The sequence below is a fragment of the Canis aureus genome, chromosome 1 (assembly GCF_053574225.1).
Source record: "Canis aureus isolate CA01 chromosome 1, VMU_Caureus_v.1.0, whole genome shotgun sequence".
NCBI classification, from domain to species: Eukaryota; Metazoa; Chordata; class Mammalia; order Carnivora; family Canidae; genus Canis; species Canis aureus.
Window position 1 is genome coordinate 81,495,116 of NC_135611.1, and position 27,075 is coordinate 81,522,190.

The window sequence follows — 27,075 nt, forward strand, 5'->3', positions numbered from 1 at the left end:
AAATTTCTGTAATGGATGTCTTTGACCTACATGTGCTATATCCTCAGTTACCCAGAGCAGAAGCAGCTCAGGTGAGCAAGCACGTGATCCTGAGCCAAGGGAGGATTCTTCTGCTAGTTAATGCGTTCTGAGAGGCAAGCTAGTGACGGCAGTTAAATATATTTATTTTTACATAAGTGTCACATGAGACCCTGACACTGTAAGGAATCCAAAGGGGAGGTCTGTGAGTACTTCAGAATGTTCATTAGGAATTGTTGCTCATAGAGAATCCATTTCCTTAAAGGTTGGCTTTTAAGAGTCAGATTTCCCAAAATAAACAGTGTTTCTATGATCATATAAGATGTGGTTTCTATATACCCATTTCCCTTATATCACAAGAGCATTTTTGTAGTCACAGGTAATATTAGGATCAAGATGGTTAATGATTCTAACAACTAAACCAAATATTAGTACACGGAGTATGAAACAGATAATCCTAACACATTGAAAGTGGGTGTCTTGTGGGGCTCAGAACATGGTCTCATAGTTTCGCACTTCAGTATATTTAGCAGAGGCTTTTTATAATTTGCTAATACTAATTAATTTTTCCACTTCCCAGTGTCTGATCATTATAGATCTAATATCAGAACATACTATCAATTAGAAGAATGGTGATTTTATGTTGTATTAGCAGAAGTGGCTCTTACTGATTGATACACTGCAGAGAGGTTAGTTCTTTAACCAAAAAATAATTGGCTTTTGTTAACAGCATGTCTTAAGCATCTGCATATAAAACCATAGCATGAGACACTTGGGACAATAAAAATATGAGGTTCCCTGGGTTCACCAAATTGGTGAAATATATATTTGTCTGCTTGATCTCCAAACCAGTCTTTAACACAGTTCCAGAAGTTTCACAGCTCACTCTCAAAGACAGAATTCCTAATTTTTCCTTCACCTTTCTCTTGCACACGACCAACCCAAGGTAATCAATGCCTACAGTGTGTAGTGCAGGCTGCTTCTCTCCACACTCCACATCTCTGATTTTGAAATGGTGGACTGAATACACAGGGTAGTCTACCAAACAAGAATATGGCCCAAACCTTCTTGATCGTGCACCCTTTTGGTAAAAATTATTTTGGTTTTTATTGACATCGTGCTTGATAAAATTTTTGAATCCTTTGTGATATAAAACGTTTTATGATTTTTTAAAAAATTGATTAATTGTGTGATTCCATAGTCTGGTTCTAAACTCAGTTTAATTCATTACTTAATTTTAATGTCTCATAAATAAAAAGACACCACACAAGCTTTGTGGCTGTACATGGAACTATATGATTGGTTGTGCCTGCTAAATCCTAGTGCCCATTTTCAATCTCAGTGACCACCTATGAAAAGGTTTCTTATTGAAATTTTGCTAGTAAATTTCCATCTTCGCCGATATCAGTCAGTTGTTCTTGCAAACTAATTGAAAGGTGTTATGTTACACTATTCATCTTTAACAAATGGGTTTAAAACTTCACTGAAACTCTTTTCTCCTAAATGTTTTTTCCCCAACTTTATAAAATGTATACATAAGGTCTTTTTCTAGTGTCATATCTTACATTGGTTTTGACAGCTGAATCCCATCACATTGGAAACATTTCCAAACATCCACTTTCAAAATGTACTTTCCATAGCACACATTTCCTAGCAATTTCTCTCTCATTCACTGTTAAAATGTTCTTTGGCCTTGAAGAGATAGATTAAATATGTTTATTTTTACAAAAGTGTCAGCCAAATAGGCTGTTCCTTCAGCCCCTGGTCCTGACAATAGAAAGGTCAGTGTATTTGGAACGCTTGTCATTTTGCAAAAGAAAAATGTGCAACTCATCTTTGGGTTACACAGTTTTCTAGGTAGTTTGCCATCCATGTAATTAGGAAACCTCGGTGGCTCAAAATATTTCCTGATTATCCCCCTTCTCATTATGAAGTGTTGTCAGGATTCTAATGTTTAAGATAACAGAATCTGTAAATTACCTAATTCTAGAGGTACATTAATGGAGATATTTAGCAATACACTGAAAGTAAACAAAGGAGTTGGGGCTCCTCAGGATTCCTGGTTACCTCACATTGTCCTCTGAGAGACGCAGGTGCCACTGTTACTCCATGTATTAAATAGAGTAAAACCTAATAGCTGTTTTTTTTTTTTTTTTTAATGAAGCATGTAGGTTTTGATAGTTTCTTTCTATACCCCATGGATGGTTATGTCCTAACTCTGGAGAGCATGGTTTCCACCAGTGTTCCTTGACTCAGGCTTCACATTAGGACCACCTAGAGAGCTTTTAAAAACTTTGGCCACTTCCTAGGCCAATGAAGTCAGATCTCCAAGTGTGGGACCCAGACTTGTATGTTTTTTTAAAGCTCCCCAGGTGATTTTAATGTTCAGCCAAGTTCAGATAATTAGTATGAGGATTATGTCAGGTTTCCCTGCTGTCCTGCTTTTCATCCTCCTGGCCTCTGAAGGCTGCTGGCATGCCACAAGCTGTATCTGAGTCCAGAGGGGCCTCACACTCTTGGGTTGGACTGTCTTTGCCATTGCATGTCACAGGAATTGTATTGTGAACAAAAAATAGCACTCTCCTCCTCTGTAAAACTAAGACAGTGGTTAGGTCTGTTCTTGGCCTTTATGTTTTATTTGTTGAATAAAGCAGGGAACAGAGCACAATTTGGGCTCTTCATTGCAGAATAGACTAACGCTATTGTGGAGAAGCCAGGAATTAGAGAGAATGACTCCCTCAAAAAATGTCAAGTTAGAAGTATAAGCAGGAGTAGAATTAAAAAAAAAAAAAAAACATATTACTGATGGCATTGATGGGAATTTCTATTTTCTTTTCTTTTTGTTTTTGCCAGCTCTGTAAGCAGTCCTGCACTATCAGATAAGAATAACTTTTGAGGGATCCCTGGGTGGCGCAGCAGTTTGGCGCCTGCCTTTGGCCCAGGGCGCGATCCTGGAGACCCGGGATCGAATCCCACATCGGGCTCCCGGTGCATGGAGCCTGCTTCTCCCTCTGCCTGTGTCTCTGCCTCTCTCTCTCTCTCTCTCTCTCTCTGTGACTATCATAAATAAATAAAAATTTTAAAAAAGAATAACTTTTGAGTAAAATTAACATATTTATGACTCAAAGATACTACTTCCAGGCTGAGTTGGTATTCAGACCCGACACTTTGCTGACACTATATCAGTGTTAAATTTTTTTTAATTATATTATAGCTGTTGCCCTAAGTTCTTTGAGGGACCCCCATAGCCTTGGTCCTACCCTGGGTTACTTAAGGCCCCTTTGTGGTCCATTAGCTAAAAGGTTGTTGTGAGACACAGCGAGAAAAGTTCAGAGCCCTAGCCTGGGTATTTACCACTGGGTAAATATTTTAAATTTCACCCCAGCTTAGATCTGAATGTATAAGGGCAAGGCATCTCTACCAATCTTGAATCCAATAGTTTGGCCATGGAAGTCAACACTTAACCCTATACAGGTTAATAGAAGAGTCCAAGATCATACCAGAGGCCCAGCCAGATCTCCCAGCATCAGCAGGACCACTTCCTCTGTCCAGTACTGGTCATCATTTCTTCTTATCCTCAGCCTTGTCAGATGGTATTTCTGGACAAATGTATCAGAATGAAGATCGTTCGATTCCACTGTAGAAATACATATTAAGTAGCCCTAGCATCATGCTAGAATGTAAGAAAGAGTAGACAGTTCTTGCCCTCAAGTAATTTACAGCATTGTTGGAAATTCTATGTGCACAGATGCGGAACAGTTAAAAAGCAGTGCCAGGCAAGGCTACAGTTCCATGTCCCATGAGTGTTTTTTGAAGTTTCTAAATGCCCCGCAAAGGTAATCATTAGGAAAGGCTTAAAGGAAAAGATAAATTGGATTCGTGGAAGCCTGAGGACCCACCACACATCCTTTCTTTACCAGATCTGTAGGTTAGCTTTTTAATTAAGGGCTACTGCTCTTGGTGACTAATGATTTCCTTCCTAAACATAAGGCTCCAGTGCTGTTGTTTCATTCCTGTTGTTTCTGTTTGATACTTTGAATATACTGCTTGAGGTTTTCCCTTTCTACCATTTTTTTATATATCTATGTAATCTGCCCTTCTTAAATCTCATATTAATGAATGGGAAATAAAAAGATAAGTAATCTAGGGCAGCACGGGTGGCTCAGCAGTTTAGTGCCACTTTCAGCCCAGGGCGTGACCCTGGAGACCCAGGATCGAGTCCCACATCGGGCTCCCCGCAAGGAGCCTGCTTCTCCCTCTGCCTGTGTCTCTGCCTCTCTTTCTCTCTGTGTCTCTCATGAATAAATAAAATCTTAAAAAAAAAAACAAAGATAAGTAACCTGGTAATGAACCCAGATAAATGATCTCGAAGTTTCTGTCTGTAGGTGCACCACTGTTTTTAACCTTATTCCGCCACTGACTCCTTTAATTGCCCTTTCTTTTTGTTTTATCTCCCTACAGTGTCCTGCCTTGGGGTATAAGAAATGAATTTCTTCCTTTAACTCCTTTTCCTAGCAAGAGATTGCTTTAATCAAAGAAGTCGAAACTCTAGATAGGTTGGTTTTTCCTACCATCAAGTACAGGGAATTTTTTTTTTTTTTAAGATTTTATTTTATTTATTTGACAGAAAAAGAGAGCACAAGTAGGGGGAGTGGCAGGTAGAGGGAGAAGGAGAAATAGACTTACCCCTAAGCAGGGAGCCCGACGCTTAACCGAGTGAGCCACCCAGGCACCTCATAAAGGGAATTTTAAAATATTTTAAATCTATGTGAATGGATGGTGCCCATCGAAGCTGTAGACAGGAAGAGAGTGGTCATCTTGTATTACTCACAAGCACAAAAGAGGTTAGGGAAAGGTTATCTTCCTTTGGAGAGTCAGTCTATATAGGTTCCTTGGAATGAGGATCCAAATGTTATCAAAGATGGACTGTAGCCCAGACAGCACAAAAAAAAAAAAAAAAAAAAAAAAAAAAGAGAGAAGAAGAAGTAGGTCCTAAACTTAGAAATTACATGAGAGCTTTTCAAAAATAGATATATAGCTAAGAATACATAAAAGAAGCAATATGCATTTTTATCTTTCTGAAAAAGCAATGCAAATTGCAAAGACCTTTTTGAGTTATATTAGGATGGATTTGATTTGGTTTCATTTCATGACCTGTGCTATATCACCAACCACTTTAGCATTTCATGGGAAGCTTATGAGAATTTCACGGGAAGAGTGCATCATCTGGATATATAATATCTGATAAAATCTTCACACACATCCATTCAAGTATCTTAGAAAAGGTTTCTGTCAGGTTGTGCTCTTTGCATGTTTTGAAAACTCACATTGAGGTGAATGCAATGTGATTAGTTTTGGGCTTACCTGTGGAGAAAAAAAAATTATATGTTAACTAAAGGCAGCATGCTTTTGTTGGAAAAACAATTGTAACTGTAGAATAATCCCCAGTGGTCACTATAATTATTGTATATAATCCATAATTTAAATAGGAGTGTAAAACAGTATATCCTTAAGATGTAAAGATGATAATGCTATATAGCATGTTGGTTGGAACCATAGAAGTTATTTTGAAATTTTTGGAACAGATTCTTAAAATTCAAAACCTCCAAAAAGACTTGTTTAACTGAATACTAGGTAAATAAAAGAAGACTAGGTAAGAAGATTCCACCATCATTCCCCTTAGATCGTACCTGAAGTACAAAAAAAAGTTTGCTTCTATTTACTGAGCCATTAGTGTGTGCATGTTGTTATTCTGTTTTGTGAATAGTATTACATTTAAGCTTTATAACAATGCTGTGATGACGTTATGACAACAGCACTTTAGGGATAAGGAAATTGAGCCTTGGAGAGGCCCAAAAACAAGTCAGCGGGAGCATGCAGGAAACTCTGTTCCTAACTCCTGCCCTATTCCTCTCTGTGAGACTGCATGGATTGGAACTCATACAAGAGCACTCAAAGTTTAGTGTAACCACAGTTCTAGGGTATAAATTGAGGGGCTGGTAAGGGGAAGATATCAGAAGAGCCCAAGTACACAACATTTTTAATGGATCCTGATGAGGAAACTGACTAAATGCCCACCGGTGGGAGTTGGATTCAGTGTAGTTCTTGCTTCCTCTTATGCAGAGTAGACAAGCCTCCTTTAAAAAAAAAAAAAAAAAAAAAGATTTTATTTATTTATTCATGAAAGACACAGAGAGACAGAGACATAGGCAGAAGGAGAAGCAGGCTTCCTGCAGGGAGTCTGATGCGAGACTTGATCCCAGGACCCCGGATCATGACCTGAGCCAAAAACAGATGCCCAACCACTGAGCCACCCAGGTGCCCCAACAAGCCTCCTTGTTATATACAGAATAGGGGCATCACACAAGCTCTGCATGGGATGGGGGGTGGGGCCTGAAGTCAGATTACTTCAGGACCACCCAGGTAATGTGAAGATGGCCAGGTTCTGTTCTTCATCACAACATAATTAATTTGGGCATTATGGGAGATAAAATATTCTTCACTTCCATAAAGAATTAGGCGCTTTCCTATTATTATTGACAGTGGCGAAGGGTAGATGGTAGCCTACTTGTCTACAGCCTCTTGTTCTCTTGGAATATGGGCTCATTACTGTTTAATATCTTCCAGTTTATCAAGAGAGGTAGCTAATGTGCTTGCTTGTTTAATGGAAGGCTCTCGATTTTAGATGTTGATCCCTTAAAAAAAAATTGTGCTGGACGAGGAGGTCTGCAGTTTTATCAGCTTACTTCTAGTCTTCTTGATTCCCCCAGCCTGTGTCTTCACCATGCATAGACTGATCCAGAGTCCTAGTTTGCTTGAGATACTTGCAGGTTACACCTGTTGCCCCAGTATCTCACCAATCTAGTATTTGTATTTTAATCTATCTCCCAATCTAGTTTCTCATTTTTTTAATGAAGCATTCTTCTTATTAAAATAAACTGGGATGAATTTGATAGATTTTCACTTTGTAGTCCCAGATTCTGTTCATGCAGCTAAACAGATTTCTCACTTCAACACTTGGTTAAATCTGAAAGATGTTCCAACTTTTCCCCAAATCTTTCCAGATGCAATGTAACTACATCTTCCTTTCAAAAGACAGTATGTGGGCAATCAGTGCTAATAAGGAGTAGGCTTGGGTAAGAGTGAGTAGGGACAGCCAACTCTTTCCAGTCAGTAGGGTGTTAGAGACCAATGTGGTGCTTTTGCCTTTACCATCTGTTGGTTGTTATTGCTTAATCATCCTGTGCACTGGTCTATAAGCTGTGAGGTCCACTAAGATACCAGGCCTTCAGTGAGCAGTGTCAGTGGTTATGTTAGGTATAATTGAAGTATATGGAAAGTCAAGGCCACACAGTCTTGCGATGGTGATCTGAGAGCATTTGCTTCGATGGTTTTATCATTTATTGTTTGATGTAAATCTGTTACTCTTTGTTTTATTGTTGCATAGTGCTTTTATTTTGCAATAAATCTTTTAGGCCATAATAAGTTTTTTTTTTTTTAAAAAAAACTGAAAGTGTATGTTTAACAAAAAATTAAATACTGAATTTTTGTTTCTCAAGGAAGTTAACCATAATGTGTAACTTGTCCAAAATTGTTTCTAGCATCCACCATGTTTGTCATAATGATATTAGCAACCACACAAAATTCAAAAGACACAGATCTGCTGAGAAAGTATCGGCATCTACTTCCAAAATTAGCTGTTTTTTTTTTTAGAATATTGTACCCAATATAACATTTTAGCATGGGCAGCTGCAGAAAATGTGTTTTTATGTTACTCTGTGAAACATGACTTTTCACTTAGATCAAGTGATCCATGTGAATTTAACTCATTTTTTATTCCAAGTTTTCTTATGCATGTACAAAAAAAAATGAAGCAGTAGATATTAATCTGTGAACTACCTTAGCAGAAGAAAATCTTTGCAAACAATTATAGTTTGATTTCCCCACTTTAATTCCGAGAATCAAAGATAAGCTTTTAAAAGTTAATTGTAAGAAAGTGAAATATCTATCATTATTCTGAATAATAAGGTGAACCCTTTTGTTTCTTTAAAAATTGTTGAAAGAATTTAGTGTTAAGGATATAAATATAGTTCTTGGTGGAGCACAGAATCATAGTAAGACATTTATTAAACTAAGAAGCCTATGGAGAGAATGTGCTTGGAATTAGTTATGACTCACAAATACGTCATATTTGTGCCCAAATAAGCTATGATAATCTACCAATAATGAATTTTGTTTCCCGAGGTATTTGTGATAGAATAATATTCTACAGTAATACAAAAAGATAGTTCTATGGAAATGGAAATACTTGAACTGAAACATTTACATATTTGCAGTTGAAAAATGATAGAATTAAGCGTACCTTCTTGTAGCAGAATTTGTTCTCAGCTAACCAGCTATTTCGGCCTCCAAAAGGAAGAATATTTCTGAATTAAAATTATAAGGTCTAAAAAAAAATTAACATCTATAAAACCTTGGACCCAATTGAAAATGTTAACAAATTCAAATTTATTAACCTAAAACAGCTAGTGCAATTTTGGAAAATATTGCAGGCAATTTTATGAAATAATTTATTATATAATACATACATATTGAAAAATATCTTCTGAAAAATGTCAAAGACGTATTAGAACAGATATGGCTGAGAACATAACTAAAATGAGTGAATGTACCAAAAAATATCCTTCTGCTCATTTTCTTTTACTTTAATCTACATGGATACATAAAGATTTTATTTTTAGAAAAAAATTTATATTTGAAAATGTTTTAATAATACCAACATAGTAAAACTGACTGATTTGTGGGTCAGTAAATAAATATTTCAAAGCTCTCTAACATTATTTTCATGCTGGAAAGTGTCATGAGTAGACTATAAACTGTATCATCATATTCTCAAGAGAAAGTTACCAATTTATCAATGTTTGTCCAAGTAGTTTTCTACAGTTGATTCTTATCCATAATCTTTCTGAAATTTGGGTTCTTGCTCAAAGTGACAAATTATATAACTTAATATTTAACCCCTCCCCCCCAAATACCTAATAAGATGTGGCTTCTTTTACTTCCGTTCCCTTCTTCCTACTCAGATTCTAAATGTGTCAGTAGTTTCTTTTATTGGACGAGTAGGCAGTGTTGTGGGGTTGCTTTTTACCTCCTTACTATTGGAACGGTTTCCTGCTGAGTTAAAGGGGTATTGAAATAAGTGTGCTGTAAGGCTTTCTTCCTTCCGCAAGATCCTGGGACTGAGTCTTTCAGTCACACGCTATGAAGCTGCAGAGGGCACGTTTCACAGTGGATGTCCCAGAAAGTTTACACCCACTGGGCAGGACTCTGGAACTGCCAGGAGCATCTGGGAATGCTCCAGGAAGGAGCTTGTTCTTTTATTTTTTTTTCAGCATTGTTCAAAAGTCTACCAAGCCAGGCAGGGGAATCTTCTTTATCTGTTCCTTCTGTTGAGAAACAAAATAAAATCCCAAACCAACAGCAGCAGAGTCCTCTGGTTAATAAGATTGTAGGAGCACAGGCATTGCAGACAGCTAAAATGATTAGGTTTCTTCTGAGACATAATATCCGGAAATGAGCCACAGGCATAATGTGATCTCAAAAATGAAGAAGATGTGAATCTCTAAAGCAGGCATTTACCTATTATTCCAGAATAGATGAGAACCAGTCCGTTGGTTGTTTTGCTTGTATAAAATCAACCCCATCTGTTTGTTGGAAGTCTCTGTCTCTACCCAGTTTCTCAGAATGTGATCGATCAGAACACCAGCCCCATTAGCTGACCTGAGAGAGAGGAGAAACTACCATGGTCAAGCAGGTTTGGGAAGTACAATAGTATCTCCAATCCATGCATAGCTCATGGGTTCCTAGCACCGTTGCCTTATTAACAGTTTTGAGTTCTGTAGTATAGACATCTGTTTAACTTTTTTATAACCCTCATTGTCCACAATAATGTGACTTTGATCCTAGAACCCATTTTTCAAATTAACAGGCACTAAAATCCAGGTAACTAATGCTCCTTAGTTAATCTTTGAAAGCAGCCTTACAGGCATACCTCATTACTTCGATAAATATGCACATCTTTAAAATAATCTCCCTTTCTCATTTCTGCTTTATCACTGTGACTTTGTATAAACTCTTGAAAAACGAGCTGGTTTTTTGTAGTAGTCATAGTGTGTGTGGATACACACACACATTTATACTGTGACATTGCCATCGTAATCGTGAAGTAGCATTTTAGCCATGCATGACTTTTATATCGCATCCCAAGAGCTGAGAGTAAGAATCTTTGCAACGGAACCATGTAATTAATCAGTCAACGTAGTCTTCGGAACTACTTTGTATATTTTGTCGCAATGCATCAAGCATCTGACCTACAGTGTCATTGATACTGATAATCTTGACATGGCAGACAGATGCAAAAAAAGGAAAATGGTAAGCAGAGAACTAAACGCAAGAATATTTACATGAAATTTTTGGTGATAGAGCCAAAAAAGAGATTGAGTCCTTTAAAAGAAAAAGAATATTTTATTTTTAATTTTTATTTATTTTATTTATTTTTTATTTTTTTAAATTTTTTAATTCTTTTTTTAATTTATGATAGGCACACAGTGAGAGAGAGAGAGAGGCAGAGACACAGGCAGAGGGAGAAGCAGGCTCCATGCACCGGGAGCCCGACGTGGGATTCGATCCCGGGTCTCCAGGATCGCGCCCTGGGCCAAAGGCAGGCGCTAAACCGCTGCACCACCCAGGGATCCCTATTTTTATTTTTTTTAAAGACTTATTTATTTATTTGAGAGAGAGGGCAGGAGAGCATGAGTGATAGGGGTAGAGAGAGAGAGAATCCCAAACAGTTTCCCTACTGAGCACAGAGCCCCACTCAAGGCTTGATCCCACGACCCTGAGATCATTATCTGAGCCATAACCAAGAGTCAGATGCTCAACTGACTATGCCACCCAGGCGCTCAAAGAAAAAGAACATTTAAAACAATTACAAAGGAGTATTTCCTCCACCAAGAAGGAATTCGCTGTATTTTAGAATAAGCAGATATAGTCGAGAGTGAAGCAAAACCAGAAAGAGAAATAGATTTACCGCAAATGTGTTTTGGGAAAGGCGTAAGCTTTATAGTCTTTGATTCCCTTGTTGAACACCGTAATAGAGACTAAAAGTAAAAAATCCAATGATAGAAGAACAAATTTAATAATAGGATAATAAATCAATTTTTAGGGGCACCTGAGTAGCTCAGTGATTCAGCATCTGCCTTCAGCTCAGAGTGTGATCCTGGAGTCCTGGGATCAAGTCCCACATTGGGCTCCCCACAGGGAACCTTCTTCTCCCTCTGCCTGTGTCTCTGCCTCTCTCTCTGTGTCTCTCATGAATAAATAAGTAAAATCTTTTTTAAAAAATTAATAAATTTCTATAGTCTTAGTGAAAGCAGGGTAGTATGTGGCAAGTTAATAAACATCTAATATTTTGTTATTAGAACACTGTATTTCACATAAATTCTCTGCTTTGTCACTGTCAAGTGCATTGCCTGCACACAATAGGTAAATATTTGTTGAAATGGTAATTTTGAGATGCTACAGTATTTCATAGTAATTATAATGCTGGTTTTGGGCATCTTACGATTCTTACCAATCCTTTGATGAATTGTTTTCACTTTCTTCTAGATGGGGGGGCTAAGATTCAGAAAGTTTGAGTGACCTGCCTAAAGACACAGGGCTGGTGTGTGAGAGTACAGAACGAAGCCTGGTTTGGCCTCAAGGGTATTGTTCAGAATCTTCTTCCTCCTACTTTGGTTCTTCGGATTACTCAGTGAAGGTCCAGTCCCTGTGCAACACTGGGGTGAAGAGGGGACCTCAGCATTTATCAAAGGAGAATCAGCAGGCTCCTAGCTCTGAAGGACTCTACACACAGAATTCATAATCTTCGTCAGAGACTTCACAAGGCTGTATCATATAGTCATTTGTAATTCTGCAGAGCAGTGAGTTGAATCCTAAGCGTGGAGAGTCTCTTCTATGGGAGTGAATCACTTGTCACGTGAACCCAGCCTATAGTAGCTCAGTGTGACATTCCTGTACCTTGTCATTTACCCAGGGACAGTCATAAAAAGATGGATGGCCAACAACTGGCGCCCTGTGTCTAATGCACCATAATGAAGGTCAACTCTTGAGGTTGTGATAGAGCCAGAGAAGGCAAAGCAGCCTAAGACATGATAATTCTCGCCCACATTCTTGGTGGGAAATTGTATGTTCAGGCGTGTTTGCCAATTCGAGGACTCAGAGATCCAATATCCAGCGTGACCTGCAGCATGTTATTTCGCATTTGAGCACATTAAGGTTTGTGTGACTTGGCCAACATAGCAGAAGCTAGTAGATGTGTGTGCACCATGGTTTATGTTCTCTGCACTATTTTTTTTTTTCCTTTTCTTTTACTTTTTCAGTAACTGGTAGCTTTAGGCATCAGGCTCTATTCTACCTTTAAGTGTTTTATGTGTATCCTGTCCTTTAGCTCTTTCTACCCTCATTTGACAGATTGGGAACTAGAAGTTTAGAAATGTTAAATAGCTTGCCAAAGGGCCCCCTTAGTTCCTGCAGGGTGAAGGTAGGCTTACAACACAGAAGTCCCATCCCAGAGAGTCCCTTATCTTACTCTGTATTTCTTTAGGACAGAAGAAAATAAAACAAAAAGCATGGGATTTTTTCCCCCTCTACAATTTATTTAGGAGTTTGCAGGGTTGTGTTGTTGTTGTTGTTTTTGTTGTTGTTTTAGATTCAAATATGAAAATGGAAATAAGCACCAAGAAAAAACAAGAATGAGACAATCTGGGCCTTGGTTCAGAATTAAAACAAGACTCCACCAGTGGTTTAGACTCTTTTAAGTCAGAGGTCCTCTGTGTGTGTCCGGCACCCTTTCAAACAGAGCAGCCCCTAATGAGCTGCTGAATGTTTGTTTCTGAGAACTTCCACAAACATGGAAGTCACCATTTGGTTTTTCTTCTCCTGGATTATAGGAACCGGAATAGGTGTGACATTCCAGCCGAAAGCCACCCCAAGCTGTTAATGAGTTTTTTGAAAATCCTTCCAAAATGATTATAAGGTTTTTTTTTTATTTCATCCAAAGGCTTGGCCTTTTGTGGGCAGGATGGACCCACCATGGCGGGGACTCACTTCCTCCCCATTGCTGAAGTGACCATGGAAATATCAACACATCCAAGATTTACCTGAGTTGCATGACCGCTGAGTCGTGAAAACAAGACATTACCACATTGGCACCTCTTGTGGTTTCCATGTGGTTTTTCCCTAGAATTCTGCCAGAGTTCCTATAGTAGCTACTTGGTCCTCACAGTGTTCCTCTAAGGCTTGCTTCCAGCTTGCTAAGAATTCTGAAAGTGAGCATTCATCATTAAGTATTTCCATGCGGTGTATTCAACTGTAACTTAAATAGAATTTTGCTTTACATTCTGTTTATTTGATTAACTCATACCTGTTTTGTTTTGCTATGTACACTGTTCAAGAGAAAAACGATAGGCAGCTATAATTGTTATTAATATTATTAGAAATGATTTCTTGGGCACCTGGGTTGCTCATTGGGTTAAGCGTCTGCCTTATAGTCCAGGTCATGATCCCAGGGTCCTGGGATCAAGTCCCTCATTGGGCTCCCTGCCCAGTGGGGAATCTGCTTGTCCCTTTCTCTTTGCTGCCTCTGCTTGTGCTCTCTTCCATCTCTCTCTCTCTCTCTCTCAAATAAATAAATAAATAAATAAATAAATAAATAAATAAAATCTTTTAAAAAAGAAGAAGAAATGTATTCTATCCTTTTCCTCATGCTTTTTCATGAATAAATACTTAATTTTGCATAATTACTTGTGATTTTCACTATTATTTACATTGGACATTTGGACAAAGAGGAAAAAACAGAATTCCTACTCTTACAAACAAAAGAATATTCTTTCCACATACAGAATACGTTTTATAAATTGAGAGGATTTACTTTCATTGGGGACATTTATAGAGGCAATTTAAAAACTCTAAGTGTATTTTGTAAAATGCTGTCATACTTTTAAATAACTTACGGAACTTCAGAGAACATTCTTACATAAATGCAAATTACAGTTGATTATATTTGGATGCCATTTTCCAAAACAGCAAGGATAGAATTAAACAATGAAGCCTAAGAGGCAGTAAAAGTGACTTAGAAGTTCTGTCCTGGGTGAGAGCCAAAGGATGACCTGTGTTTTCTGAAAGCAATATTCTTTCATAGACGGTGGAGGTTGACTTCTGAGTTAGAGTTCATAACTGAGACTAGTATTGCAGCTTCCCCTCTGGAGGTTAATTGGAATTAAGAGCCAGCATGAAACTTCCTCACTAGACTGGGTTTTTTCCTGCAGTTGACAGAAAATGCCATGTTTATTTTGCCCACCCAGCCTTGGTTCACCTATTTTTCCTGCCTAGAAGCTGCCAGCTAAATCTTTCTCCTTAACACCCTGTTTGATCACCTGTCTGTTCTGAATTCTACTTGCTTAGTTGCCATGTAGCATTCCTGATGTTCAGATTTACAACGTTCTGCCTGTTTTGTCAGGCGCTGGTTGGAAATAGTGAGATGTTGTTTCAGTAAATGGTATGACATGCTTCTTGGTGCTCTATGTATCGTAGATGTATTTATTTAGTGTTTACAATTATACTGCTTATGGCTAGATGAGTCCTTAAGTGATTGAGTCTAATTGTATCATCCTATGGACAAGGAAAAGGAAGTTATAAAAAAGTAATGTGCTTTCTCCTAAGTAAGGATCATGGCCAGTTAGTGTTATGGGGAAAGCCAGGACTGGAAGTTAGATGTCCTGGTTGCAAGATTAGAACAACTTCTACCCTTCCTTTCTTGTATCCTTCATGCAACAAATACTTATTGAGCCTCTCTCTCCCAAGTGGCAGGCACTCTGCTATGCCCTGAGCAGTATTGAGCCTGTTTTGGAACTTGTACTGTGAATTAGGAGGAGGATACTAATAGGTATCCCACAAATAGATGTGAACCACCTACTCCAATAAGTGCTACTAAGGATTGTGTAGTTATATGAGAGTGATAATGGGTGGAAGATTTCCTTGAGAAACTGACTTTGACTTGTGGGATGTGGCATTGTATTTATATGTACTTTTGAGGTGCAGTTAAATTACACAAATATTTGTTGGATGGGCCCCAAAACAAATTAGAGTCAGTAAGCTGCAGCCCCTTCCTCACTGCATAGTTTAGAAGGGAGATACATCAAGACATAACTATTAACATAAAGCAAAACCTAGAAGTTCCATTGTGCAAAGGTTACAAAGATAACTTTTTTAAAAAAGATTTTATTTATTCATGAAAGACACACAGAGAGAGGCAGAGACATAGGCAGAGGGAGAAGCAGGCTCCCAGTATGGAGCCCAATGCAACACTCAATCCTAGGACCCTTGGGACCACGCTCTGAGCCAAAGGTAGACGCTCCGCCACTGAGCCACCCAGGTGCTCCCCCAAAATAACTTTTTTTTTTGAGGGGAAGAAAATCAGAAATAACTTCCTGTGAGAGGTAGCAGATGATATAGCCCTTGAACAAAAGCTAAAGGAGGTACAGAAAGGAAGAGGGAAGGCATTCCAGTTGTAAGTAAAAGCAAGTAGAGATAGCCCGAGATAGGAAATTATAGGAGTTCTCTGGCAATAGAAAGTAGTCTCATTTTACAGCAGCAGGCTCTTGGTGGAAAATTACAACTCTACCCTGTTGAGAATGTTGTCTTTATTTAAATGCTCTTACAGTCAACTGAAATTAGGGATGGAAATGCAAATATTCACTCTTGTTGCTACTCCTGGAGCCCATAATCCTGTGCTTTGTTTGGTTGGCATCTATATGAACTGTTCCCCTCATCCCCTGCAGGAACTATGTCTAGTTCTCTAATTGCTGTATTACCTAGCATGTCATTGGGGTCCAGTGGACATTTAATCATAATAGTGAAGCATGTCTGGTATGTTGAAGGTGTTTTCTCTGGCAGAAGCCAACTTCTAGAAACAGACACGGAACTCCTTCCAAATGACATGATTGGCCCTGTGTAGTGAGTATCAAATGTATTGTAGAAATAGAATCTATACTAATCTGTGTTACCATGTGACTTTTACCCTATTCAGAATGAGGTCACAACCATTTCTTCTCATAGATTGTATAATCATTTGTCTAAGTATTACTGTGGAAATACCTACTCATTAGCACGTATTAACCAGTAGACAGTTAACTGTATTCCAGGTTCTGTGCAGGACAGTGTTGTTGGTCAAGTTTTTCAGAAAAGCAAATGGGAAAGAATCTTTTAGAGCATATGTTGCAAATGAAAAATGGCCCCTGGTCTAGCTTAAGCACAGATATGTTTTATTTATCTTCTGTAGGGTTTCCAAGTCTGAAATTAGGGATGTTTCATAGAAAAACCTAGATTTTTTTGGCTTCCTTGAAAAATTGGAAGATCTAGCAACAATGGACCTACCTTGCCAATGGCAGCAACTGGTTGGAGCTAAGCAACATCTCTGTTCTTTAATTCAGGAGCGTATTTGTCAATGTGCTGCACTCCTCATTACTCCCTATTGCCTATACCCAGCCCATTTGAGTCATTTTTGTAGCTTTCTGGCCCTTAAGACATCTGCTTTGGAATGATTCTTGCCTCTGTGAGTTTCTTCTCTTTTAACTTCCCATAGCAATTCTTGGCTAGCAAACCAGTTAATTATGATCAGAACAACTAGCATCTGTGTGCCTTGTAGTTTGCATTGGTTCTCAAACTTTTGCATGCATCAAAATCTTAAAACAGATTGTTGAGCCTTATTTCCAGTTTCTGATACACAAGGTTTGAGGACCAAAGGATTTGTATTTTTGTCAAATACCCAAGTAATGCTGTTGGTACATGGACTACCTTTTGAGAATCACCGAGCTATAGTACTGTAACACCATACAAAGCAACACAAGACTGGTGGGGCAGCATGTTCCCCACCAGAAATAATATTTGGAAAGATTAAACAATTTACCCAGGGTCATAAGAAGTAGAGTCACATTCGAAACCTTGTCTTTAGAGTATATCCAGCAGGAAACCGTACTGTAGATCCCTCCTTCTGTACCCATCTGCTTCCCAAGATCCACAGAATCCGCTAAAGGGCCTTGTAATAAAGATGTAGCCATAGGGGCTCTAATTTAGGATTATGCCAAGGATGTGATCATTGTCCTATCTCAGGACACTTAAGTTAGAACTTTTAGTGAGCAAGGGCAGAAAGGCCAAGGTTGAAACTTGACATTAGGTAGCTATACCTGCAGAGATATAAGACATATCTCCTGGATAGGCTTATCTGGGATAGAGCTCAGGAACAGAATGCCAGGCTGGCAAGTTCGCTGCTGGGATAACAAGACAGATTGCCTGGGTAGGGACTAGGTACAGAAAGCAACTTAGAGGGATCCCTTTTCCAAGATTGGGGTCCAGAGCAGAGCTAGAATTTCTCAGTTACTAGATCCGTCAAGGTTAGAACAGAACTAGCAAGAAAGGTGATTTCTTCAGTCTTGTCATGTTGGGCTTCTTAAAACATTATTTAAGTCCAGATTAGTCTCATGATATGGGACCCTTCCCACTTGGTAGAAAAGGACGGGAAAGTTTGGGAACCAGACAAGGTATAACATGGATTAAAGGTATTTTAAAAATTTCTTAAAATTCCACCTGCTTAAAACTCTTTGAAGTGAATAATAAGTTCATCATGTGTTCACGATAGCCATCCACTAACCTAGTTTGAAAAATTTGTTTTTCTGCAATTAAGAGTATGCAAATATATTATCAGCTATTTACCTCCAATTTCCAAGGTAGTTATATTTATTTGCATATTTATGTGGATGGGTAAATTCACATAACATATTACTGTAGTTATATTAATGTACTATGGGTAGTTATAGGTTATGAATATAATAGATTACATCCATGAAACCCATATTGACTAGGATTTTAAGCCCAGTATAACCTGGTTAATTTCAAGGTTGACCATGTAATGTTTTGATTTTAATCTCATTGAAAAAAATGTTAAATCTCCTTACCTCTTTCCTGCTAAATGTTGTATGATGAAAATAACAAAGTCTTTTTTTCCTCACTAAAAAAATCTAATGAAATCCTCATCTCATCATGTCGATAAGGCAAATATGAAATAAATGCTTTAGAAGTCAGGGTGTATTGGAGCAGAGGGGGAATGGTTACGTGTTTCACATCATTCATATTAATTGTTCTTCTAGGGGTTTTATACCTTATCCTGAAAGGGAATGATTGAAACTAAACCCAGTTAGTTGAGGAGTCTGATTAAGTTTTTGCTAAGGTATAAACACTTAAGGGCTGGGTACATTATGTATTTGGTTATAATAAACTATAAACACAGGGGGAATAATTATTCCTGCCCTTTTTCCCTTTAATAACATTGTTTTAGGATTCTGATAAACACCAGAAATGATCATATGTGTAGCGTGACACCCTCACTCTTCTGATGGGAACTGCTCACCCTTCCTGTCGTCAACTTTGAGTAGCCTCAGGGTTTACTCTAGAGGGAAAGATTTGGGACTGGATTTTTTCTGAGGAAAAAAAAAAATGAAGCATGACTTGTTGATAAACCAGTTTGAAAAAAAAAAAGCATATAAAGGAAGACTTGAGTGTGCACAGTATAATCTGCAAACCAAAGGCAGTTTTCGATGACAGGAAGGAAAGAGATTACAACTGCTGTTTCTGTGTGTTTGTTTTTAACAGGCTCATGCACAATTAGTTCGAGAAGTCGACGTGGAGAAGGTGTCTGCTTTTGAGAATCCATATGTAGACGCAATAAAGAGTTTATGGAATGATCCTGGAATCCAGGAATGCTATGACAGACGACGAGAGTATCAGTTGTCCGACTCTACCAAATAGTGAGTATTCATCCAGGAGGCCTTTTGGATCTTTCTCTAGTTTCATGTGTTCTGCAGTGATAACTTCTGCATTCTTGTGCTTTGTGTACAATATGTGCCCCACACTCCAGCTAGAAAGTAGAGATGTTAAACTTGTGCCTGCCTCATCCATTTAGACTGTATTCTACAGGACTGGCATCCTGAGTCAGGGAGAGTTTCTTTTACTATGTTCTGTTTGTAAAATGAACTGAAGTCTCGAGGAATCAGATTTTACCAGCCCATCTCTTCCACCAAATTACAAACCAGCAGTTCTCAAGCCCTTACACCATTGTAATATGAAATCCTGTAATAGTAATTTTTCATACAAATTTCTAATCTTGTTGTCATGTGCTAGAAGACACCCACACACATTAAAACCTGCAAACAAATATGCTTGATTATGGCTTCTCACACATCAGACTTCCTAGTTTTTAGTTTCCAGACAGAGAACCTTGACTGCTTTCTGGGAGCCACTATTATGTTGATGGAGAGGTTTGCCTTTGCATGAAAATTGCACGAGTCTAATTTTGCATGCATTCTGAAATTATTCTGTGAGCTGTCAATCAAAATCATGTGTCCTGGGAAAGATTTGCATCCTAGAGAGATTTGTTAGTTCTCTAGATTAAATCTCGCCTAACAGAAAGAAAGTGAAGATCTGGCAATCATTAGATTAATGTAATCAATGCAGTCAGCAATCTAGATAATCAGGCGCCTGAAAAATGGACTTTTTGTAGTATTTAGCCAGATTCCTGTCTACATTAATTACTTGACCCAGCATTTGCCTCTTGTGTTGGTTCTGGGTGGACAGAAGAATGGGTGGAAAATAATCAGCAGCCTCAGGTCAGTTGGTATGATGAAATGATACGGAGCCCCATAGACTGATTGGCATCACTCCTAGTGCCTGGAAGATCCAAGAGCTATTCAGTTCTGTTTTCTCAACATAGTAGTTCATGTTCTTACTCTAATTCTAGGCATTTGTATAAGACAAGTTATGATTCCAATTATCCACAAAAATGTTGTCTGGTCAAAACAGCCATTGTATTCCTATGGAACATTAGAATTCCATAATTCTGGAAGGTGACATTGAAGGCTCATGATCACCATGCCTATTGTATTTTGACTGGAATTAATCCCATGGTGTGCCTTTGGAATGTGCACTTTCCTCATTCCTTACTTTTCTTTCCTTTTTTCACACCTCCGTGTGCTGTTCTTCCATTCTTTCTCTTCTGCTCTCTGCCTGCGGCCTTCACTCCTCCCTCTGGAGTCCCTACTGTCTAAGTTACTGTGAGTGCAGACATTAGAGATGCAGTCAGCTCTTGTCTCTTCCAAACCCTGCCCCCTCAACCTTTGACCAGCTGTCTTTCTCTTACTTCCTGCCCCCTCGGTCCTTATGTTTGCTTTGCCATTTCAGATTTCATCTATCTCCCCACAGTGCTGTTGTGTTTTATCCCTTGTTCTGTGTTCCTACTCAGTATGTCTCCTATCTGCTTGCTTCCCCCTCCACCCTCATCTGTCATTCTTTTGGGTTCTCCTGCTCCTCCTCTGCATTTCTCACTCTGTTACCGTGATGCCTCTCCTGGCCCTTACTAAGCAATAAATCCTTCATTACCAAGTTATATTTACTAATAAATCCTCCATTCTCTCATCATATCTGTGTCTGTCTCTCAGCTTCTATCACATATCTGTCTCTCCCCCGTCCTCACCTGTTCCGTTCTTTACCTGTCACCTATAGCTTTCCTCCCTACAGAGGGGTCCTGCCACTGGGGCCTCAGAGCACCGATGTCTAATAATGACATGCTTACCAGGGTCAGGGTTCCCCCTTAGAAAATGATTTTGCCTCCTGCTCTGGGGATGGACCCTGTGAGAGACTCCTTGTTTGCACCGAGGACACCTGTATGAGCTGCTCTGCTTGTGTTCTTGAAATGAGACTCTCTCCACATCTGGTGACCTTCCTCAGTTTAGATTTGTGGATTTCTAGGCAGGTGCCCATGAGTTACTACAAGAATAGCATGTGGCAACATCTACTACTTTAGGGAAAGAGCTCTTCAAGGCCATTTCTTTAGACTCCCATTAGCACTGATTCTGGGAAAGCTGCCATCTTAGAATTCTGTTGTATAGGCTGTGTCTACCATAGAAACATGCCTTTGGACACATTACTCTTTAAACAGTTTTACTTTGCCCTAATGGGGATATGGAGAGGTTGATTTTCTGAACTATGTATATGTGGGTCTATATGTGTGCACATACCCCTGATTCTTTTTTAACCATATTTGTATGCAGAAGTAAGAAAGTAAATTACTACGTATTCTTACATATCCACATTTCAGTATCCATCTCTTGAAAAAAAATGTTTCCTTACATAATAAATAATACCACATTACATCTAAAATTAATCATCAGTCCGTTTTATCATTATACTCAGTTCATATTCACACTTCCCAAATTCTTCCAAACTGTCCTTTAGAGTTGGTCGGTTTTAAGAATGCACACTTGCTTTGGTTTTTATGTCCCTTAGTCTCTTGTGATCTAGTAGAGTCCTGTTTGCATTTCACTGGTATGTTGAAGAAATTAACCTGATTGCTACCTTATATAGTATGAATTAATTTGCTCTTCTGTCTCCTGAATTTACTATAAACTGGAAATTACGTTTAAAGACTCGATTAGATTCAAGTTAAATGTGAATAGAATGCATTTGGGGTAATGTTGTTTGCTCATTGTTGGTGAAGGTAAGGCTCACTGCAGTATTAGGGTGCTGACCCTCTCCATTATACAGTTATATTTTTCCTTGTGCCACCAAAAGCAGTCTGCATGGTGTTACTTTGTCACTGGGTGATCTCTGATCCCCCATCAGCTCTTCACTTCATGGTTTTGCTTCCATTTAATAAGTCTTGTGTGATTTAATGATTCCCTTAGAATTTACAAAATAGTTATTTTTCTACTTTTATCAGCCAGTCCACATTGGTATTCTTCTTGAAATAGGTTTTTTCCTCAGCTGGTGCTATTTAATTACGTTTTAATAAATTTTCTGCTAAAAGGCACGTGTTTCAATCTTTTTGTTACAGTAACGTATATGGACGAAATAGATGGTGACCATATAATTTATCATTTGGACCAAGACATTTTGAGAAGGAAGGGGTTGCCATTAATAATTAGGCTGAGAGGTGCCTGGCGCCTGGGTAGCTCAGGCAGTTGGGTGTCTGCCTTTGACTCAGGTCATGATCCCAGGGTCCTGGGATCAAGCCCCATGTTGGGATCCCTGCTCAACAGGGAGCCTGCTTCTCCCTTTCCTCCCATTGCTCTTGCTCTCTCTCTCTTTGTCTCTCTGTCTCTCAAATAAGTAGATGGAATCTTTAAAAAAATAATAATTAGACTGCAATAAAAGGCATGAGTTGGGAATGTTGGCTAAGCAGAAGCATTTGGTCACTTTAGCTACTTGATACGTAGAGAGGCATTTTGTATTTTGTTTGGGTACCCCCCCCCCTTTATTTTCTCTAGTAGACTACTTCAAGAGTTGTAGAACCAATATATTGCTACCAGTTATGTAAGGAGTTGTATGTAGAAGCCTGAGTTAGCTGGCCCCGTGTTTTTGGTCTCTTCCCAAGATATTGTAGCACTCTTTATAGACCACTGCCCTGTAGCCTGGCTGGCCCACCTTTAATCCTACTGAGTATCAGAGACACCTTATTCTTCCCCAGTTAGTCTAGGACTCTTCTGCTTTTCCTTAGCTAGGAAATTCCTCCTAACACCTATCCCAGGATAGGACCAGGACACACCTGTGGTGTGTTGGATTCACCCACCTGATGCTCTGTTGCCCGTGTAGGTCTCCCATGTAGTCCCAGCAGATGCTCTGGGAACTGTAGGGAGAGCACCAGTGAGGAGGTGGGCCCCACATCCTGAGCACCACTGAGTCCTAGTACTGATTTCTTTTTCACAGAGTAACTGTAGAATACTCATAACTCAAAATAATTTCTTTCCTTGTACTCAAGATAGTTACCCCTTTTCTGACATTTTTGTGGGTGTCCCACTGGTGTATCTTTAGCATTTTATCTCCCTCCTTTATTTCCTGTAATCTTCTATATTGTTCTGTCTTTATAATTAAAATAAACGATACTTCATTGATATTCTAGACTTAATTGCTTACATGATATTATCACCTTACAGAACTCTTTCCAAATTCAGGACCTACTTACGGTTCTTCAGTTGAAATTGTCATCTCTAGCAGTGTGAGAAGTGGGGCCTGCCACGCACCTCTGCCCAGAGTTTGCAGCGTGATAGCTGTTCTCTCCAGGACCCTGCTGATGCTGAGAGTCCATGACAGCCATTTGCCAGGAATGCTGAGAGCAGAAGCCAAGCATGGCTCTCATCTTCTTTTGCTTCTTCCTCCTCCTTCTCTTCCTCCTCCTCCTCTTTTTCTTCTTCTTTTTGTTTTTAAGATTTTATTATTTGTTCATGAGGGACACCAAGAAAGAGGCAGAGATACAGGCAGAGGGAGAAGTAGGCTCCCTGTAGGGAGCCAGATGCGGGACTTGATCTCAGGGTCCCAGGATCACAACTTGAGCCAAAGGCAGACACTCAATCACTGAGCCACCCAGGTCTCTCTGAAATCGGATTTCTGTCTCTAGAGCCCAAGTTTTTAATCACTGTGAAATATAGCTTCGCAGAAGATGAGTAGGTAAGAGATAGCTAGATAGACAATTGACCATAGATAAATCGATAAACATCTGTGACAGGAAAGGTACAAATTATTCATTAATCTTTATAAATGTTGCCAATAGGTACTTCCCTGTGTGTAAGGTCAAGAGGGAAAATTATATAGAATTACTGGAAAACAAACCCAGCAAAGTTTTGATTATCATCCAGAAAATTTTTCCTGTTTAACAACACATCAATTATTCATACATCATGGAAGATGTTCTAAATCACAGATAATTCAGAATTATTATTTCTTTATTTTAGCCTGTACCCTTTAGCCTCATACTCTATCCATTAACTTTTTGCTGGAGTCAACCTAGAGCCAATAAGAAGGATATGACAAAATCATTTGAGCTTCCCTTTTTCTACTTGCATTAGCTAACTTACTGATCATAATAAGCAATCAGATGGCTCAAAGGACAGGCAACACAGGGATAGGAGGTGGGGAAAGTCCAGGCAATGGATAAGCAGTTTGGGATAAGTTTGCAATTGACTTTAGTTTGATATATTCTTCCTATTTTATTTATTGAAAGAATAAAAAACACTCTAAGATGCTGGAAAATTTTATAAATTCCTTTATTGGCTTTTCTGTCATTGATAAAAAAAAAAGCCTGAGGGCTCTGAATATCTTTAGATAAAGTACACAATAAACAGATGGCTGTAGGTTTACTTTTTTTTTTTTTCTGGGGTCCACCACCTGCTTTAATATGCTGAAACATCAGGTCAAATGAGTTCACTGCCTACAGTACCAAAAGCTCCCTGACAGTAACCAGAGAACACAAATCTCAATCACATTGGCATATAGTAAGAAAAGTCCTCACATTGCAGGGTTTTGGCAGAGACTGCTCTGTGTTCACCTTAAGAGACCAAATAATCCCTAATCTCACTTTCCTGAAATTCCCTCCAAGGAGTTCAGCAGATCAGACACCTTCTGGAAATCTCCATATGTTCCGTAGCCTATAAATCCAATACATATGCAAGTTGGCTTTTGGGCATAAGTCAACATTGCAGTTTAATTTTAACCTCGTGCTTAAAAATTTAATTTAATATACAAATGCAGAAGGAATTTGAATGTTGAATTTGAAGTACAAAAGGAATTTCAGAGGTGGATTTAGCATATCCACCTGATCTGGGGCCAAATGCTTCTTGAAGAGATACTGTGCTAAAAGTACCCTACTGATGAGCCAAATATTGGAACTCTAGGGTGTTTCCTCTGACTCTTGCAGCCATCCTGACTTTACTTTTTATCTGATGATAAAAAGGGAATATAAGCCTACTGCAGACTTCTGGAGGCAGACAAGACCATTGTCTTGTCAAGAGAACATTGAGTCAGGGTCTAGTCTTTGATGGAATTCCCTCTGCCCCTCATCACCTCTCAGTCTTTCACTGTAAACCTCACTTGCCTCTAGTGTGCTAGCTATAATCTCTTAAATTCTCTTTTAAACTGTGAAATCCTGTAGTCTATTACAGCAGACTGTCTTTATATGAGAAACCATTATCCTATGCAGTCAAGTGAAAACCTGGCACCCTGAAATTTACCTGAAATGGAATGAACAAAGAGATTATATATTCTACATGGTTAAATTACTAAAAATGCTGTCTTTAGCTTGGAAGAGGGCATCGATCTTGAGTTATATTTGTCTTTTTAAGGAGCGACAATAAAGTGTCATTTTTTTCACTTGAGTGACATATTTACCTCTATTTTTGTTCTGTTTTGTTATCTAATGAGCCGTATCTTCTAATAACCTTTTGCAAGAATAAAACAAACAAAACAAACAAAAAACCCTGTATTTGTCTTCCACAGTGAACTCTGGTGACTCTCTAAGATGCGGGTCTTTATTATTCCTTTTTCAGAACACTTGGCGCTTTAGAGATGCTAAGATAAGACTTAGATATGCTCTAACACTCTAACCTTCATTACTGAGATGTAGTAGGGAAAGGGCACCTGTCTACCATTCATTCACTCTGCTCAAAGAGTATAGTGGTTATGGGTGACAGGCTTCACATTGTCAGTGTGCTGCCTTCTCACATTTTGGCAGAGCATCTGTGACTTCTGTAGTTTGATCCACCCAGGATGGCATTGTCCCCATTTGAGACCAGAGGTGTTGTTACTACAGAACAGGGATTGGCAGTCCCTCAGACCAATCAGCCTGCTGCCTGTTTTTATAAATAAAGTCTTACTGGAACACAGCCATGCTCATTTGTTTATGTATTGTCCATAGCTGGTTTCATGCCCATTGGCAGAGTTGAACAGTTGTAACAGAAAATGAATGGCCCACAAAGCCTAGAATATATACTGTCTGATCCTCCCAACCCCCCAGCAAAAGGGCAAATTGCTCATGTAGAAGAAATGTTGAAAGGCAACTGGTATTCTGCTTCTACTTCCACTTAGATACCTTAGAACCCCACTACTTTGAGTTCCCCAAAGCTAAATTTTAGAGTACTCTGAGGATGGATGGCCCATATTCCTTCAGCAGTATTCTATAAGCATTGCTTTGCACAACAAAACTTGATAGGGAGCGAGCGTCAGAGAACTCTCATATTCCCCCTCATTCCCCTCTAAATGCCATGCAAATGATGTCTAGTACTAAAGGTGGTATAGACGACCAGAAGTGTTCATTGAGTTGATTTGGCTTTAAGAGCAAGGATTGTGTCTTACATATAGTCTTACCTTTTGTACCATCATAGTGCTTGATACAGCTGGTAAGGGAGGAGTGTGATAGGGTTGAACCATCAATGGAACCAAGAGTAGGGTTGACAGGATTTTGTAAGGTGCCTAGTAGAACATGTACCTGACCAGAAGACAACTCAACCTCCAGTCACAAGTCAACCCAGGACCCTTGCTATCCATATATAATCCTTAAGGTCACTTAGGTTCCTTTATTTTGACTCCCTGTCAGTCAGTCTTTTGACTCTGATTGGCTGACCCTTATTGGGTTTTTTTCGTTATCACTATGGCATCTTGATTTAATGAATTGAATTTTGATCTATAATTGATTCAAGTAGTGTAACATATGACCAGGTCCTCAGACCTGATCATCCATGTCAGAATGAAGGGGCTGATCGTACAGAACCCATGCCCAAGTTAAGGGGACATGACATTGAGATGCCTGCTTGAATCAGCAGCCTTTTTTTTTTTTTCCTCACTGCTGACTCTTGGCTACAATCCTGAAGCCTCTCTGATGACCCACATCATGTCTGCATTATAGCATGATTGTTTACAGCTCTCATTTCCATTGCCAGAGTACAAGCTCCTGGAGGACAGGACTCACATTTTTTTCTCTTATTTTATGGTTCCCGCTCGGTGTATGCACAGTGCCTAGCTCTCAGTGTAGACTTTCCGAGAACATAATTGCATGAATGAATGAGTAATAAGAAAGTAAGTACGTTCTGTGTCTTTCCTAATTTCTTCCCATCTTCTCTCTTC

At 38.9% G+C, this 27,075-nt stretch overlaps 1 protein-coding gene across 2 annotated transcripts in view; it reads left to right on the forward strand.

The window, feature by feature from the left end:
• LOC144318844 (guanine nucleotide-binding protein G(q) subunit alpha) overlaps positions 1 to 27,075 on the forward strand; it is a 307,547-nt gene that overhangs the window by 189,810 nt on the left and 90,662 nt on the right. For both annotated transcript variants that reach the window (XM_077906268.1, XM_077906260.1), the window contains exon 3: positions 18,784 to 18,938. In XM_077906268.1, the coding sequence (XP_077762394.1) occupies positions 18,784 to 18,938 (155 nt within the window). The remainder of the gene's footprint in view (positions 1 to 18,783; positions 18,939 to 27,075) is intronic.